Source organism: Nanorana parkeri, unplaced genomic scaffold (assembly GCF_000935625.1).
Source record: "Nanorana parkeri isolate BGI_ZX_2015 unplaced genomic scaffold, ASM93562v1 scaffold9, whole genome shotgun sequence".
NCBI lineage: Eukaryota > Metazoa > Chordata > Amphibia > Anura > Dicroglossidae > Nanorana > Nanorana parkeri.
Genome location: NW_017306277.1, coordinates 1,806,903 through 1,825,840, shown reverse-complemented (window position 1 = coordinate 1,825,840; position 18,938 = coordinate 1,806,903). Strand labels below are relative to the sequence as shown.

At 36.3% G+C, this 18,938-nt stretch overlaps 1 protein-coding gene across 1 annotated transcript in view; it reads left to right on the top strand.

Moving 5' to 3' along the window:
• Positions 1-18,938, top strand: part of CADPS (calcium dependent secretion activator) — a 372,013-nt gene that overhangs the window by 241,784 nt on the left and 111,291 nt on the right. The window contains exons 15-18 of the mRNA XM_018554448.1: positions 9,007-9,108; positions 9,218-9,281; positions 9,601-9,724; positions 12,351-12,368. Of these exons, the coding sequence (XP_018409950.1) occupies positions 9,007-9,108; positions 9,218-9,281; positions 9,601-9,724; positions 12,351-12,368 (308 nt within the window). The remainder of the gene's footprint in view (positions 1-9,006; positions 9,109-9,217; positions 9,282-9,600; positions 9,725-12,350; positions 12,369-18,938) is intronic.

Genomic DNA, 18,938 nt, shown 5'->3' with positions numbered 1-18,938 from the left:
CCACCACACTCACAAAGTCGGATAGATTACGTTGAAATGTGTGACTGCATCACCAGAAGTGACACATTCCACCGCAGTGACAACACTTGATAGAACAACGGCTCTGAGGATCCGGTGAGTAAAAAAATGTTTAGCACCTTTAGACAAAAAACTAAAGAATTGCTCATAAATCCGTTTTAATTACTACGATACCCAAATCTGACATATGTTGTGACTGAAAAATGCACTCACAAACCACATATAAAAACACAGACAAAAAGCATACTATGCAACTCCAGTTCAATTTATTTCATGCTATATTTCTACATTTCATTTGAAAACTGTGTTGATATATTTGCTTGAACAGCATGAACAGCCTTAGGGGGAAAAGGAGCAGTAAAAATAGACGTGGACAGTGTTGTAGGGTGTGTCTTCTAGACATCGCTGTCTGATCATTTAGATTGCAATACTATCATTCATTTACATTAAACTAGAGAAAATCTTCATTGAGAACTAATGTTAATGTAAACTGATCGAGTTGAGCGAAAAACAATTTTAAAAAAATGTAACTAGAAGGTCTGTTTATTTTACCGGACTGTCCATTGAGTTAAACCACAATATCAGAGTGAGTGTTGAATTAAGATTTGTTTACTGATCATAAGCCAATGCAAAATATGCAATTTTATGGAATTTTTATATTTTGAGTCTACTCTTGTCAGGTTTTTATCAAACGTGTTTTATTTATTTGACAGAAAGTAACCCTAACCCATGTTATAATTTTCTTTTAAATTGTGCTCCGTGCAGAGAATAAGATTCTATCTAATCTGGTTATGCTTTAATTAAAAGATTATCAAATGTATTGTACATAGAACTCGCATAAGTAATGAATCTGTATTGATATCAGGTTCTTATAATGCCATGCACAGCAATATTTAGACTGAAAAAAGGCGGAGTAACGCACTTAGCCAATCAAAACTGTTGCTTCCCAGAGCACTGTTTGGTATATACTTACAAAAGGCAAGAGAGTATATATGGCCTCAACTGTGTGCTGTTGCCTTTCTACTGTCTAGGGCGTGTCTTGGACCCGATTGTTTTGCTTAACCACTGTCTAGTCTGCCCAGAGGTCAAGGAATTGGCTTACTGTCTGGATCACTGATTGGCTGAACAGAATTACAAATCTTTTGGCACTAGTTAAGGCTATATATATTTTTTTAAGTGAAAATAGGTTAATAAAATCAATGGAAGCCTTTAAAATCTGCACGGCTCATTTTTTAAAAGGAATATGGTTTACAAACAAGCAGGTGAATTTAAAGAAGAACTCTTAGGGTAATAAAAAGGTATATTTTTGCTGATCTTCAGAGACGGCACTTCCTCCAGCCCGCCTCTTCCTGTGCTGCAGCGATGCAAAGTCCCTTGGTGTCCTCATGTCCCGGACACTGTATTGGATGTGATTTTTAGACCACTGCAGCAGAGGGGGAGAGACACGCCAGAGACCGGTCTTAAAGCCGGATGGCTTGGAGGATTGGCTGAGTAGGGCTACAGCTAATGATTATTTTCATAATTGATTAGTTGCCTGATAATTTTTTCCAATTAATCGATTGGTTGTATTAAAAAAAACTCTCTCTCTCTTCCAACTAATCGATGATGAGAATCGTTGTGAAAAATTCTCATTATCGATTATAATCGATTTAATCTATTAGTTGTTGCAGCCCTATGGGTAAGTATAACTTTTTTGACCCTAGACAAAAATGAGCAGTTAACCCTTGGCATGCGGGGTAGCCCATTTACCTATCTGAATTGGCGTGCAGTCAACAGCCATTTACTGGTATTTGTTTGCACATTTTTAAATAATTGAAGTGAACCTGGCTTCACCTCATTCACTAAGCTATAAGTGATCATTCATTTTGGTAAGTGATTATTCTCTCCCTCTTAGTAAATCATCTCCAATACATCTCATTTAGTAACTCAACGCTCTCGGTATCTGCAATTCATACATTTTTGTGAAACATCAAAAACAAGTGTACTCACTTAAAAAAATTGCGCCGCCCACCGGAGCAGCAGTGACGTGACGCTCGGCGAGGTAAGTAAGAAGAAACCTGACCACTGAGACGCTGACTCGAGTATAAGCCGAAGGGGGCACTTTTCAGCACAAAAAATGGGCTGAAAAACTCGGCTTATACTCGAGTATATACGGTATAACCTTAGTCTTTATGCTACATATTAAAACTGAGCAGTTAGAATAATAATAAGGAATTTCTCTGTTTTATTATTTACAATCACTTGCTTTTTTTTGCATAGTTGTGAACTAACTGTTTGGGATTTTACTATTAGGAAATGTAACAATATAACTAAAAAAATTAAAACTTTAAAAAGTTTTTCTTTAAAAAAAAATGGAATGTTTTGAAAAAAAGGAGTAGTAGCTCTTAATCAATAAGTGATGATTAAGCAGGCAACGTATTCATAATAAGGAAATGCAGCTGAGCAGCTAAATGTGATCATAACGAGAGACTTGATAGATATGTAACCAGCTGATAGTATTTGAAACTTAACAAAACCACTGAAAGCATTATTATTTGTGACACGGCTCAAGATAGGAGATTGTGAGGTGAGTAAAGATGACAGAACTGGTGCTATGCACTGTGACAACAACTTGAAAAGTAGGCAACATGACATCTTTCCTATAGTGCTGCCGAAAATGTCAACTTTGTGAAAGACAGTGAGAAAATGGTTTGCCAAAAATTTGAAAGGTAGATACAAGAGATGCTTGTCATGTCAGATGTAATCTAATCCACAGCTGTTTGAGACAGGAAGTCCTTGTACTCTTGATGGCTCTCGGTTGGCAGGCCCTTCGAGACATCCATGAGACCTCCAACTTTTATATGTGGAAGGAGCAGACCTGTGGATAGATAGACATATTTGATGAGAATGTGTGTGTGATATTTTTTTAGAGATCATTTTAAATGAGCATGTGCATGATCCTCGCCACAAGAACAGGTGTGACTAATGTAATATATATAGATAGATAGATAGATAGATAGATAGATAGATAGATAGATAGATAGATAGATAGATATAGATATATCTATATATATACAGTTTCATTTTTTTTAAAGCAGTGTTTTGCAGTGACATTTTATTTGCATATAATTATTAATGCCTCTGTTAGCCTGTATTCAGATATTTGCTAGTCATCAGTTGAGGGAACAATTTATAATATTGCTCTACTCGTTCACTGGTTTTGCCAATTGTTTATGATTAAACAAGGCATTAAAAAAATTTCAACTTTTTAAAAATTGACTTTGACTTGATTTTTTTTATATATTCATAACCTATATTTACTCTACTGCTAAACTCTTTTTTTAAACAGATTTTTTTATTGTGGTTGCACTTACATTTTACAGCAATATAACATAGCAAATTGAAAATACCATTCCAGTTGGTGTGTTTGACAGAAGGTTCTCAACTCAGCCTGAGCCTTTCTAGATACCAGGAGGTGAAGTGAAAGCAGTGATGTAGTTGTGTTGTTGTTGTTGCATGGTTTAAGATGTTTATAAAGCTCGAGTGCACATTTTTTACTTGTAGCTTGTAAATGCTAGCAAACATTACAAAGATACCCTAAACAGCAACAACTTACAGCTGAACTCCTGGCAGATATGAAAAGGCAAACTTTTCAGGGTATGCAAAAATTTAAAGAGTGCCTTCTCCTAAGTTTTATCCTTTCATTCTTTAAAAATAAAAAAAGATATAAACATACTCACAAACAGCATTTTGCGTGTCTAATGCAAAAAGCGACAGCTTCATAGAACTGCACACGATATACAGGCTGCTAGAGATAAATGAATCAACGTGATAGAACACCGGTCTCTCTCGCTGCTCACAGCCTCAGTAGGCTAATGCGTTTCTTGGGCCACGCCCCCTTCCTCAGAGTGCTCGATCAGGCTGGAGGGCAGGGCTGGAATTTATGGGCAGTGCAACCCGACTGCAGATGGTGGGAACCAGCCCTCAATCCAGTTAGTGTTCATCAAAATCAATAAATGTATTTTTACATAAAATTTGCTATAACACTTACTCTCTCCCGGTCCTGAACCTCCAGTAATCTCCTGCACAGCAACATTCACACTGGGAGAGACAGAAGGTCAGCACTATGAGCCAGTCAGCCCTGTGCTGCTTGCACACTGCATTTTAACATGCTTTTAGAAGAGTGCAGAGTGCTGACTTTATTAGTGTGCTGCATCTCCTTCATTGTCTAAACAGTCTATGGCAGACTGGTGACCAAGTTTAAAAGTGCCACATACCACAGGTCTGCATTGGAGATAAAATCTTTATTTAAGGAGCAAAAGTACACCTTCCATTCCTCCCCTTATTTCTGCAAACCCTAACACGTTTCACCATTATGGCATACTCACACATATCTCATTGAGTAAGCCATATTGGTAAAACACACTATAGGTTGAGGACATATGGGGAGGAATGAAAGGTGTGCTTCTGCTCCTTAAATAAATATTTTATCTCCAATGACGACATGGGGAGGGGGGCACTTTTTGAATTGTGTTCACTTCCTGCTTGCACCTGAGCTGGAGTCGTCACTGAGGGCCGTTTTGGGAATGTGAGCTGTGTTTCGTGTGGTTTATAAGGTTGTTGACCAAGTTGTATTGCTTAACATCAGTATTTTAGCTATGTATTAGTTGTTTTTTGGGATTGAGATTCAAACCCTTTGCGCTAGCTCCCACCAATCCTTTAAGGGGTTCTGAATGACAGAAGCAGTGTTGCTATAATTGGCTGTCACAGCAATCACATGATCAAAGCCCATCCCACCAGCTCCCAAATATAAATGATGACAGGGAGCTGTTGGTGACAGCTTAGTCACTGTGCACTCTCAGCACAGAACAATGGGCCAGCTGGGTGCATATAGTACAGACAGACTTCTCTAAAGCCCACCCGTTCTGCTGATGTATATGTATGTTACACCAGCAGGAGGTGGGTAATGTATATTTAGGGTAAAACATGTTTGGGTTTTTTACTTTTTGTATAGCGTAGGGAAAGGTTAAAATTAGGTCAGGTTTTTTCCCCAGTTTGTATCCTGGGGGTGACTTCCCTGCACATCCTGTCTTGTTGATACAAGAGGAGCTAGAAGAAAATATCTGCGAAGTGAGGGAATCCACTCTTAGACGGATGCTACCTGGAACAAGTGTCTAGATTTGAATATTTCTGATTTATCCCTGTTTAGGTGACAACTCAAAATATGCAATGTTCTTTCACTTTCAGTTTAAGTAACTGTGGTCACCAGACTAAATAGAAGGAGTAAACCTTCCTAAAGGGGACACAGAAATAAATAAAACCTGACACCTCAACCACAGTAATAAAAAGTTGGTTTTAAATATACTTTAATCAAAAATCTGCCAGGAAATCCTTTTTTTAATAATATATTTACTTATCCTTACTTATAATATTTCTTTATCATGATTGCTTACAGGTGAAACTCGAATAATTAGAATATCGTGCAAAAGTAATTGCAGTAAGTGCGGCAAAAGGGGCCCAAACCAAGTACTGAGTACATATGCATGCTTGTACTTTTCAGAGGTCCGATATTGTTCTATGTACAATCCTTGTTTTATTGATTGCATGTAATAATCTACTTTTTTGAGGTTGTGGATTTGGGGTTCTTGGGGTTTTCATGAGCTGTAAGCCATAATCATCACAATTATGACAAATCATGGCTTGAATTATCTTGCTTTGCATGTAATGAGTCTATCTCATATATTAGTTTCACCTTTTAAGTTGCATTAGTGAAATAAATGAACTTTACACAATATTCTAATTATTCGAGTTTCACCTGTATGTGGCAGATCTGCTGAGCCAGTATAAATGCCTGACAACAGTGAAAATGGACCCTTCCATTTTTGAATTCTCTATTAGGACTATAAAAGAAAATTGCTTATTGATTAATTTGGTGTATGTGATGTGTTCCATTTGTGAGATTTTTTTTGTCAATATTATTCCTGTATATTATACATCAGACTTATGGTTCAAGCATTGTATTTTCTTTTTGAAATGTGAATATTTGTTGACATTCCCAGGTGCCACATATGTGGCACATTATCAGTAGCAAGGTCTGTGGAGAGTTGAAAGAAACCATATTCTCTTGTTAAAGGCTTCTCTTGTTAAGAGGCAGTTAAAACATTACAGTACAGATTGCAATTTTTGGAATTTGAAGTCTTTTGATTTGTTTAAGAAAGGGAAGTAAAGCTAACCAATTAACCCCTGACAGGAGGTTCATTAAAGGTTTGTAATCCTTTGCCAAGTCTTTTGTGTAACTAAACTAGACTAGTGCTGAGGATTTGCAAAGCTTAGTCCCTTCACTGGAGGAGGCCTCGACTTCCAACATTTGTGCAGTTTTCACTAGACTTATATTACCAGAAACAGACTGTGCTAACATAGACCGACATAAGTAATCATTGGATCCGCGCTCTTTGCGCGACAACAATAGCGAGTAATAACGATGGCTGTCTGGGCTCCTGATTTCTTTAGTGAATGGATTAGACTTGTCTCTTGTGCCATTCATATGGATTATAGTATGGTGTAAATATTCAAGGGCTATCTATATTATGTAGCCGCCTGAGGATAAAGGCAGGAGGAAGTGTATATTGGTTCTCTGTCACCTTATATACCTTTCGTTTAACAGCTCACAGCTTCTTCGTCCTAGTTATTCTTAGTTGTAGTGAATATTCCATACACATTGTATACACTATGGCTGCACTCTCTGTGTTTTAAATTCTTAGAGAGTTCTGACTTTGTGTGCAGAAATATTTCGCATATAAGTAAAAAATACATAAACTGACATGGACATTATATTTGTGAGTGGTATTGTTATATCTAATTTGATATACACTATACACCTTTTTTAGTGGGCTAGAAATCTATCTATCTATCTGTATCTATCCATATCTATCTATCTATTCTCTCTCTCTCTCTCTCTCTCTCTCTCTCTATCTATCTATCACTATCTACTCATATCAATTTATCTATCTATCTCTATGCACTCATAGCTATCTATCAGTCTATCTATCTATCTATCTATCTATCTATCTATCTATCTATCTATCCCTATCCATTCATATCTAACTATCTATCTCTATCCACTCATATCTATCTATCTATTTATCTATCTATCTATCTATCTATCTATCTATCTATCTATCTATCTGTCCATATGTATCTAATCTATACAAGCTATCTGGACATTCTTTACTCTTATGGAGAGAATATCAGAATCCATTTCATGTGGTTTGGGGTACCGGAAACAAAGTTGTCGCAGGTGATTAAGTGAAGTGGACCTGTTTTGACTTCAAACTTCCAATTCTATTTTTAAAAAAGTTCTGTTTTTTAATTCTAAAGTGCATTATTGGATATTTACGTGAACGCAGATTCACTTACCTTTTCTTGTAATATAAACCTGTAGTAAACATTTTTGTTAAAGCAAAATATATGTCTTTAGATTGCCAACCAGCGGGTGCAAAATTGTCTTTACAGCCATCATCATCAAAGCTTACCTGGAACTCCCCAATTACTGTAAGGCAAATGCAGTGTCATATGATGGGGGCTTTTCTCAGCCTATGCAAATATTAACTTTTAGAAAGTCAATATTTGGATAAGATCTTCAGAGGGCTCCAGTGGTGCTTTGAAAATGATTGCTGTAATGCTGCTGATAGGGTCTGGCACCGTTTGGTTAAAAACTCTTTGGGTAGTACACATGTGCTATGCAGGTAATGCAGATACAAAACTTTTTTTTTTTTTTTTTTTTAGTTTTCACTGAAAGTAGGTTAAAGTTAGCCATACACATAGCATCCCTCAATCAGCTAATCAAAGGAGCAGGATGAAAAATTCTCGGCCGAACAGAGCTGGCAGCAAATCAGCTGCTAGATCTGCCATCGGCCGCTGTCAGAATACAATGCAAACAGCAGGGGATTTGTCCATCAGTGCTTGTAAGCATTGATGAATGAATCTGTTCTATTTTTTTTCGTCCAGCCTGCGGGTTGAAGGAAAAAAATATACAGGTGTATTATCAGCTTAAGAGAGCTCACTAAATCAGTTGAATGGAGGATCTGTGGTTTGCAGTTTTATTTAATTTGATCATTTTAGTCGCTTAGTATGATCAATTGTATAATTATATCAATAGAATCGAGAATATATGGTTTGCAAATGTATCCAATTTGATTATGTTAGTAGCAATAAATGATCGGTTGTTTGATTATATAGATATATGTGTTAACACCTTAAGACCCCCTGTCAGATTTCTCTTCACTTCCTGTCCCAGAGACACAGCTGGAAGTAAGAGGTATTTCTCCAAAGCATGGGGATATCCCCTCTTAAATGTCACTAGGACAGGTTCATCTTTGAAAGATACCCTCTCACCTCCTGTTCCATTGACAGTAAAACATGTTGTCTTTCCCATCACTTTCTTTGCTGGTGACAATTTTAAAGATATGGGCAAAGGTCCACTTTAATGGAAACCAGCCAGAAATGACCCTTGCACATTCTATCCAAAACTAAAAAAAAATGTTTTGGCTTTACTTACACTTTAGGTAAAGTACATCCTTTGTCTTTGCACTTGTTGGTAAGATCAGTTCTCTTATTTCAGTTTTCAGCAAGCTAAAAAAACTGTACAGCAAAATTGTCAGATTCTGCCAAGTCATGTATGCAATATGATTGCAGAAATAATAAAAATATACTGTATAATAAAAATGAAAATAATCACAATATGTGAAGTAACATTTTGCTGCTCAGCATTTAAGTATGGCATAGTGACGTATTACGCAATCTTTTTTGTAGTACAGTAATAAACATAGTTTCTCCCTTTTATTTGTCAAAATATATTGTCTTTTCCGTTGTGATGCTCTGTCTTGTAATGTGACTCAGACAGACAAGTTTACTGCACAGTCTCATCAGCTTCGACTGTGCACTGTATGCTGCTTCTTGTGTCGGTAGGTGAACCAACCAAGTCACTCATTTCCTTCTCTTGTCCTCCAGGCCTGATGGTATAGGAACGGTTACAGTTGAAGAAAAGGAGCGATTTGAAGAGATCAAAGAAAGGCTTCGCTTGCTGCTGGAAAATCAAATCACACATTTTAGGTAAAGCATCTCTAAAAAAGTAAAACATTAAAATCTAAATTAAATAGCTCACTCCCTCCCTGGGAATATGATTTACACAGAGGAAAATTGTATATTGTTATATTCATAGGTATTGTTTTCCATTTGGCCGACCAGAGGGAGCATTAAAAGCAACTTTATCCTTGTTGGAGAGGGTAAGTAGTCATTTGTCCTTACAGAAGTGTAATACTCTTGCGTCAAATAAACTTGTTGTGGTCATGCCCTTTGATCAGCTACTCTGAAGACCATGAAAGTGTTTGGAGCACATGGTAATTGTTTATTCAAAGAGAAAAATAAAGAAGGATAATACTTGGTTGTGCTAAAGCAGCTTCTGTTGTTCCTAACTATAGTGACTTCCAATCTAAAAGAAAAAGAGAATTCTTTATGCGCCTAAAAATATTAGAAGTTTGTCCTTTTGCCTTTGAAAAGTCCTGTACGTTTCACCTCCTATTCTACTGATCTCCCGTTATAAAGGTTTTAATGAAAGATATAGTTACTCCAGTTCCTCAAGAGGATGTGAAAAATGTTATCCGGAAATGCCTGGAGCAAGCTGCTTTAGTCAACTACACAAGACTATCCGAATATGCCAAAATTGAAGGTAAGAAACTCATTTTATAACTTTGCCGGATCTTCACTGGTTTCACTTGGTCCATTGATTGATCCAAATGTTTATTTAAATGCACAGAAATATCACTGGTTGATTTTGTGCAAGATCTGTCTAATGCATTGTTAAAAAGTGTTAGCAATTGAAACAATGTACTTTGGTTTTAACATTTGTCTATGTTTTATCTTGAAATAGTGATTGCCAATGTGCATTTTAGTACTTTGCTTTTTTGGAATCTTGAAGAGTTTAGTGTTTTACTGTTGAAAATATCGGTTTGTACTTTAAGTATATGTTACAATGTATTGTTTTGTTTATTTCTAATTGGGTTTATTTGTTGGTATAGCAATACAGTGCTCAATGGCATAGCTCTGTAAATGTACATTTTAACAAATATTTATAGCCTATAAATCGTTTGGTGAAATGTGTTGTTGGTTTTCACAATCCTTTACATGTTGAAAGGGTTTTTTTGTCCACGTCCTTTGTAGGTCAAGTGGGTCTTAACTTTGCCTACCTGACAATGCTGAAGGAATGGCTGAAAGAGAAGTTATTAAACTTTACCCAGTGAGAAACACTTAAGAATTGGGCACTAAAAGGATTTTTCTCTTGAATACATCTTGTCCTGGAGATGACTGATACAAATAAAACTATGCAGGTTTTGTTGTTGTTGTGGATTTGGATGATGAATTAAAGGCTCTTTGGTTGGCAAAACAAAGACATCAATTCACTTGGTAGAGAAAGTACAAAAAAAAACCATGGCTGATTTGACGTGGGAGGAGTTTTGTGTTAGGTGAAACTTTCCTCCGCCAGAAATTTTGCCTTGTCAGAGCTGTTCTTAATTTAGTAAGTGCTAACTCGTTGGTAAGATCTGCTCTCTTCTTTCAGATAAGTCAATGCAAAACAAATCTTTAAAAAAATCTGTAAGTAAAAATGCATTCATTTCCAACGTAGAACACTATAGCTCTCCTTTTGTGCCGCAGTTCTTCTCAGTTGTGTGAATACTTTGCCCCTTTTTTTTTCTGCACTGTGACTTTTAGGTCTGGGAATACTTTGAAGCAACAATCCTTTTCTTTTCCAGCTCTCTGTTTAGAGAAGTTCCTCATCCCACACTACCTGCTCTTCGCTTCTTTCCCTCCTTACTTGTTATTGGCACAGCCATTTTCCCCCTGCTTTTCTGAAAGTGGTTGCTATGCCAATACCAGAGCATGCTGGGATTGTTAACTCTTAACAACCCAACATCCACAAGTTGCATGAGTCTGGTTTTCTTTCACAGGCATAGCTGGGTTATTTTACTTGTTACTTCAAAGACTACCACCCAAAACGATTCAAGTTCAAATTCTCAACTCCAACTGAGTTATTTAAAAAAAATTGACCTCATCAATAAAGGTATCAAATGCTGGTGGTAGTGTTACATTTTAAGAGTATATGCTTGTGAGGAAAACCTTTAAGTGCCTTGGATACTTAAAGCTTGAATGCTTAGTATCTTAAGACAAATTCTGTCAGTTTTCTTTCCTTTTATGTTTGGATCATTTGAGTCTTGCTAAGAGTACGAAAATCCCTAAAAAGCACAAATAAACTGTACAACATCATAGTCACAATCTGTGACATATGGGCATGCTGAATGGTTAATCCAGAAAAATTCAAATTTAAAGACACCCTTTTGTGTATCCCAAAATACTTTAAATCTTTTCTCCTTTTAACCTGATGTAACATTTTCCTCTAACCTTTGACCTCTTTGCCTCTCTGACCTAAGCCTCTTGCATGCCCAAATCCTCTTTTATAGGGAAAAAGAGAGAAATGTATGAACACCCTGTCTTCTGCTTGGCCTCCCAAGTGATGGATTTAACCATTCGTGAGTACTTATCACCACCTCCTCTCCATGCTGTCTCCACTCTGTTGCCATTATCTCGAAAACCTTCAGATCCAAACCAAATCACTTTCCTTGCTTTAAGTCTATGACCATTCTCCCTGTCTGTTGCTTCTGTCTGTGAAACCCAGTGTGAAAGTCCAGTCACTTTTTATCAGCCTAAAAGAGGTTAAAACAACAAAGCCATTTGTCTGTTTAAACTGGCACCTGTCTGTAAGTTTATGTCTGTGACCTGAATGCATTTTTACTTTTGCTTCTGTGTATCGCCAATTTGTTAATTGCTTGCAATCAGTTTTTTAAGGGTACCTCCTCATCAGGGGACATGTAATAGAGCTAGAGGTTGCGCTTGTAACGACCTTGTGTACCAAATGACACCGTAACGGTTGAGGAACGTACAATTTCCACCAGTTGTCTTAACCCTACTTTTATTTTATGTTATCAAGTCTTGCAGCGGACACAACACTTGTGATCAATCTCTTACTGAAAAACTATCATTCATGTTTAAAAGCTTTGTATAAAGTTCACTGATTTCTTTAATTTTTTCCCCCCTAATCTGGTGTAGCCTCCACTTCCTGTTTGATGATGAAATTTCTATGTTAATGATTTTGGGTGTTTGGTACAGTTAAAAAAAAAAAAAAATTTGGTCAAATGTCATATACCAGAAGTGAATGGGGATAACCAATTGGTCCACTTGCTCATTAATCGTGCATATTATGTTCTTTCTCTTCTTTCCTCCTCGCTTTCTCTTACATATAGAGAATCAAAAGGATGCAGGTGAACAACTGTATATGCCTTAAAAAATAATAGGATTGTAATTTTTTCTGTTTTCTTTTTTTTTCTTTGTTTTCTTTTTATAGCTCCTTAAGTCATGTGATCCTGCAGGCTGTAAAGGAATCACACTGACACTTAAGGGGTTAATTTGTGCTGTCTCAAAAAAATTTAATAAAAACCCACTGCAAATCCTTTGTATCAAGAGCAGAGCCATTTTAGTAAGTGGAAAATGAAAATAAAAAATAATGTAACTATAAAGTAACAAAAAAAATACTCTCCACCTCCCTTCTCATATTTGTGTTAAAGCCTTTTAAACTGTTTGTGTTTTCTGTACATGTGTACTAACAGCACAGTCAGAAAGAAAAAAAAAACACGTGTGTTTTGCGTCCTCTATGTATGTAAGATAATAAAATGTGATCCTATATGGCTCCAACTTTTTAACAGTCCTGCTCTGTGCAGCACAAATCATCCTTTAACTGTGAAAATACACACCAAGAATTCACAGTTGGAGATTTGCATTTTTCTCAAAGCCTTTTTTTTTCCCTGTTTTAATCCGTAAATGCCCATCCTAGAGTAAACTGGAAAATGTCACCTTTTTTTTTTGGCATTTTGCATTTATTTTATTTTGTGATTTTCCCCAGGATTTTTTATTTATTTAAATATGGCTTACTGCATGGCTTGTAGAATACTTATTATAGTGATATTAGAAGCTAATATGCTCGCTTTTAAGGGCTTTTGTAGATTTTTCCTTGTTTCAGTTGAGTTGTCTCTTGAAACAAATGCAAATTATTTAAGAATGCCCAACATATTTCAAGGTCATTTTCTTAGTGCTCAGTTGCTCTGTACTGAGCTACTTTATTTCCTGGGGCCAGGAGGTATTCTGTTAGTTGCATTATTATTACAAAATCATGATTGACTTGCAGTTGTTTCAAATGATTACTCACAGAAATGCAAATAAAATCTAACTTTCAACCTGTGTAGTGCAATAGAAACTTAATTTCCTATATACACAAAAATCTGATGTCACTTTTTTATGGTGATTTTATAAATTGATTTATTGTTTAAACCAGTAGTTCACTTTGTTTAGCCAAAAATAGTTTGCAGTACTAAAGCCCACCCTCACAAGATGGATCTTTATTTTTAGTAATGCAGCATGTAGACAAAATACAATGAAGTATACTTTGAGATACCAGAGAAAGATGTGGCAAATAAATCTTAAAAATGAATTCAAGCACCTGAACTATTATTAAAAATGCAGCTTATTTGTGTATCACTCGGCTGTAGATCCTCAAATCATATCTGAATTGGTGCTGACACTGTCCTTCCTTCTGGAGGGGGGCTACTTTTGTTCCCCATAGTCCCTGTGTGTGTTGTAATGTAGCCATCGCCCCAAGCTCACTTTCATGATAGACTATAATTTCAATACACATTGGTAAACTAAATGTGAGATTGTAGTCCATCATGGGAATGAGCTTGGCTCCTGTACAACACACATAGGGATTTTTTGGTAATAGTTAAGGTACTAAAATGCATTTTTAATGTTTAACTCCTGAGTTTAGTGTCACTTTAAGAAATTACTAAATTTGTCATATAGATTTTTATACATATTATGGGCATCATTGGGTGATTGTAGTAAATTGGTCATCCATCTGAACTCTTCTTTTGTGTCCCTGGGCTGGTAGTTGGAAACCACTGATTTAAGCAATGAGTCCACTTTTGTTTAATGAAAGTAGATGTGAAGGACTATTATTGTTTGCGCTGTAATATTTCATTTTTGCTACTGACATTAGTAAGTGTCCTCGGAGATCACGTTTGACAGGGCGTTAGAACAGAGGCTGTCCTAGCATTCATTGGGTGTTACTGCCTCTTGAATGAAGTTTTTTTTAATAGAACTTCCACACTGCCACCACGTTTGAGGATTAAACAAGTTAATGTTTACGCAATCATAAAACAAACCCCAGGGCTGGGCTGAGACCAAGCAGTGACCCTGTGGGTAACTCTTTTGGGAGAAGGCTTCCAGTTGCCTTTGCTATGTTTGTGAAACATTCTGGCAAAGGTATTACGCTAGTCACATATCATACAGAATTACCGAGCCATGGCTCTGCCCCAGGCGTTACTAAAATGCCACACTGACTCCCTATGTTTAGCCCTATTCTTGTACAAAGCTCCACTCTCCCATAGACCCAGCTGTTGCCTCCACTGTGGACACTGCCAGGTGATGCGAGTGTATAGATTCTACATCCCCGAGGGAAAATTGTAGTAGCTTTATCTCACACCTCGTCTAGACTGCACCACTTCAGACAAGATGTGCATATTGCCTTCTGTTTGGAATGGCTGCATATAGAGAACTTAAATGTCTACCCACCAAAGAAAAAAAAAACATCTTTCCAGATGCTTTCCGTCTCTAGAAAACTAACATTTCAGACGTTGTCAGCGCTTCACTCCATACGAAAATGTATCTGCTAAGTTGATATGTCATGTCAAGCATGTTTGCAGCAAACTAGGTGATTCTAGCATTGCAAGTAGAGGAGATCGGGCATAGGTGTGAGCTGATTAATATAAAGTGTTTCTGAGATGTTGGAAAACACTATAAGCTTGCACAACAAACAAAATTTGATTTTCATCACAGCAACCAACCATAATGTACTTGTTTATTTTAAAGCATTATTTTCTTTCTGCTTTTAAATTAGGCCACTTAACTGAAAATGCAAATTGTTTTAACAATGATAAATAAGCACATTTTTTTTAGCCTGGCAAGTGCCAGTTTATCTGTTAAGGAGTTTATCAGTTTCATTTTCTACTGAAAAAAACAACAAACATGCAATTAAAAAGGACCATTAAAATAGATTGAATGAAAGCTGGGTTACATAGAACAGTTTAGTAACATTTATTGGTGTTTATGTTTTGGGAGCATAAAAGTACTGGTGGTGGATGTAATATTTTTTCTATCAAATTATATTATACAGCTGGAGAAAAAACATTATTTTATATTGTACAAAGCACAAGTAAAATACTAAAATAAATTGCTAGAAAAAAAATATTTAAGTGATCCCGTTTTCAAACTGTTAATACTGCCATACTTAAAAATGAGTGAAAGGAAATGTTGGCTTTCTCTAATGTTACTTGCAGGCTTTTTTTTCTATTATGAATGCCAACTGGCACTGTAAGCCTCCTTTAACCCTTTTGAGACCAGAGGTTATTGATGTCTAGATGCCCAAGCCAGATTTAGCAGCATTGGCATGTGTTAATTAAATTGACAATGCCACTAAGACTTTCTAAACACACATCCATTTTATACATATATTTTAAGGCTTTTATTTGGTACACTGTTTTGATAAAACCCTGATTTTTTTAAATTAATGCACAAAAATGTAAAAAAAAATATCGTTTATTGTAATTCATTTATTTTTATACTGTAATTGTATCTTACAGTTACAGTATTTAACAGGTGAACATTGCCACCTTCTGTCTGCCATGGCATTTTTTAGTGTCATATGTAGGCTGAAGGCTTTTTTTGTCCATATGTTTTCAACCTGCATGTGATCATAGCTGAAAGAGTGATCACATGGCCAAAAACCTCTCTGATTGGTCCCTTTTTATCAGAGGGAACCAGATCTGTCAGTGACAGCTAGAATTGAGAGCCAGCAGCTGCTCAAGGTGTTAGCTGGTAGTTCATGAATGGGAAGACTGGAACCCCTGACGACCGTTGCAGATTTTTCCTACTTCCTGTCTTTGGAAACCATTGTCATTGTGACAGTAAGCGAGGGGAATTTTCTGTAAAGGAGCCTTGGCAAGGCTTTTAATCCTTTCCCACGCTAATCTAAATGTTTTGCCTGGAATTACACTTTTAAATGATTCCATCGCTCTTTTAGAAAAAATTCAGAAAACAGGACCTGCAAAAGTAAGGGGTTCATACTTCATACTACTATCCCGCTGCCTGTTACTCTGGTACTTGCTACTTCTCATTTGACACTTTCAGCTATGTCATATGCCTTCGTCCCCTGCTGCATGCTGTGATTCCTTCTGCTGACCACATGTCACTGTGTCCTGTAGTGATGTAGGGGCCAGCGGAAGGAACCACAACATGCTGCAGGGATAAACTCCTGGAAGTATGTTAGATGTAAGGAGGACGTACCTCTGCAAGAGAGCTAAGATCAGCGGAATGGGCGACTGTGAAGTGTCTTTTTATTGCAGGTGGTGCGTTTTTATATTTTTCAATGTAACAGAGTCAGTTTAATTTTGTTGATATTATTGATAGCAATCATTGTCCTTGTGCTGTTTTTTTATGTAGTCTCCAGAAATTACAAGAGACCAGAAAAAAATATAAGGATTAATGTATTGTAGTCAATAATGAAAAAGGTTAACATGCACACAAGAGCTTACAGTCATAGGAATGTGTGCCTATACTGTGCCTGTAGGTACAAACAGACATCCCCATTAATTATATTTGTGCTAGTCACCAAGATAACATACACCCCTCAGACTGATAGATCAGGGTGCTTGTTTTGTGTTCGCATTCTACGAAGAATACTATTTTCATCTCTAAATCTTTTTGCTTTGCTGATATTACAAACTGTATGACAGATGGGTCACACTGATCGCTGCGTTCTAACATTTGGGAGAGCAGAGAACATATTTGGTGAAGCTGGCATGCTTCGATGCTGTTTGATTCAAGCCACAATATGAGAACCACTAGCATTTCACATTGAAAATAATTAAAGAAGCAGGAAACAATTAGAAAGCACACATTTTGAATAGTGACAGATGTTATACATGTTTAAATTAGACAAAGGGATATAAGACAATTTCATGGGTCACGTTAACAACTGCTGTAGTTTTAGCGTATAATTTGTGCAGCAATATGGAAAGTCTTGAAAAATAAGATGAAGCTGTGTGGAAAAAAAAATATTTACTCGACGTGTTTATAAAATTTGGTAGATGCGACAACACACGTTACCCAAATCAATAATTTTATTGTCTTCAGTGATTTATACATGTCATTAACACAAAATATATCTAATTTATAACAAATAGATAGATATATAAAAAGAGATAGATAGAGAGAGATAGATAGAAAGATAGATAGATAGATAGATAGATAGATAGATAGATAGATAGATAGATAGATAGATAATTAGAAAACCCATTTAGCAAAAGAATGGTCCTTTTATTATGTCCCCGCTTGTCCAAAAGTAAAAAAAAGTTTTGACTTTGTTTATATTTTAATGCTAAAATGCCGGGCTGTAGTAGGCCAATGTGGCCCACAAATAATCCCTGGAAAGGATGCATGAGGCCAGTGGAAGTTTGCATCAGCTTTGGTACTCTAACATTTCAGAGTAGAAGCCATCTATATAATGGTGGAGGTGGGATGGGGTCTCTGCTCTATATATGTTATAGAGCCGGAGCTTTGTGCTGGCCGTGCACCGCTAGCCAGGACGGGGGAGGATTTATAGGAAGTCGGGGATTCCACTGACTTATTTACAGGATGCATTGCATTTTATTATCAACAATAAACTGCAACTGTTTTTTAATGCTGGCCATGAACGTAACAATAAATGATTGGGGGATCGTAGATTTGCTTTAAGCAATGTTTTGGTCAAAAGCTTTTTGGCATATAACACTTTCATTTGACTGAATTCAGCAAGATTTTCTGCCAGGACCAGAATCTTTTTTATAAAGATTATTTCATCCTGATCAAACTTCCTAGCTAAAGCAATTGAATTCTGAAAAATACATTTTTCACTTAAATTATTATGAAATTATTGTTCTATGGAACAATTGTAGATTGCCAGTATAATTCTGCATTCAAAAAAACTAACAGTCTTGAAAGAATATATGATTTGTTTTAGGGAACAAAAAGACAGCAAATTGTGTTTTTGTTTCTTCCTTTTTCCACATTTCCAGTTAATTAGCTTCTTAAAATATATATTTATTCTAGTCTGTCAAAAAATACCTGTCTGTTCTACAAAAGAAAAAAACATTTGTTATACTAGGTGATTAAAACTATATTTAGTTTGGGTAAAATTGCTCTGATGTAAATGATTTTTAAAATCACCTTGGCCACAAAGATTTATGGTCATGATGACATAGGGGCTGAAACCAAAATCAAGCATTGGGTCATATTATCAAGATTGTTTCTTGAAAATAAAGATGGTTCATAGGTGTAATATATAGAGCTCTAGCATTATTTAGAGAACAGGCAGCTGCTTAAATTTTAAATGAATCTGCCAAAAATTTTAAAATGCTCAACAGCCGCAGTGCAAAAGTGTAGACCAGTGAAGACCATTGGACATTATTTTCTATAGGCATATACAAAGTTTTCTAATTAATGATGGACTAACAAAGCAAGTGCATTTAAGTGTTTGTATGGCCCAAACTTTTTTTTTGTGTTCGGGATAGTGCAGGGGAGGATCAGAACCCTTGTGAAGTTTTCAATGCATTTATCATGTTGCATTTATTACTCGGTAAAACTTTTAGCTGTGACCACTGTGCTGGGAAATCCAAAATTTGACAGTTGTCACCAAAGTAAGAAATAAGGTTAAATCTTCTAATGGAGAAACCTTTTGGGGTGAC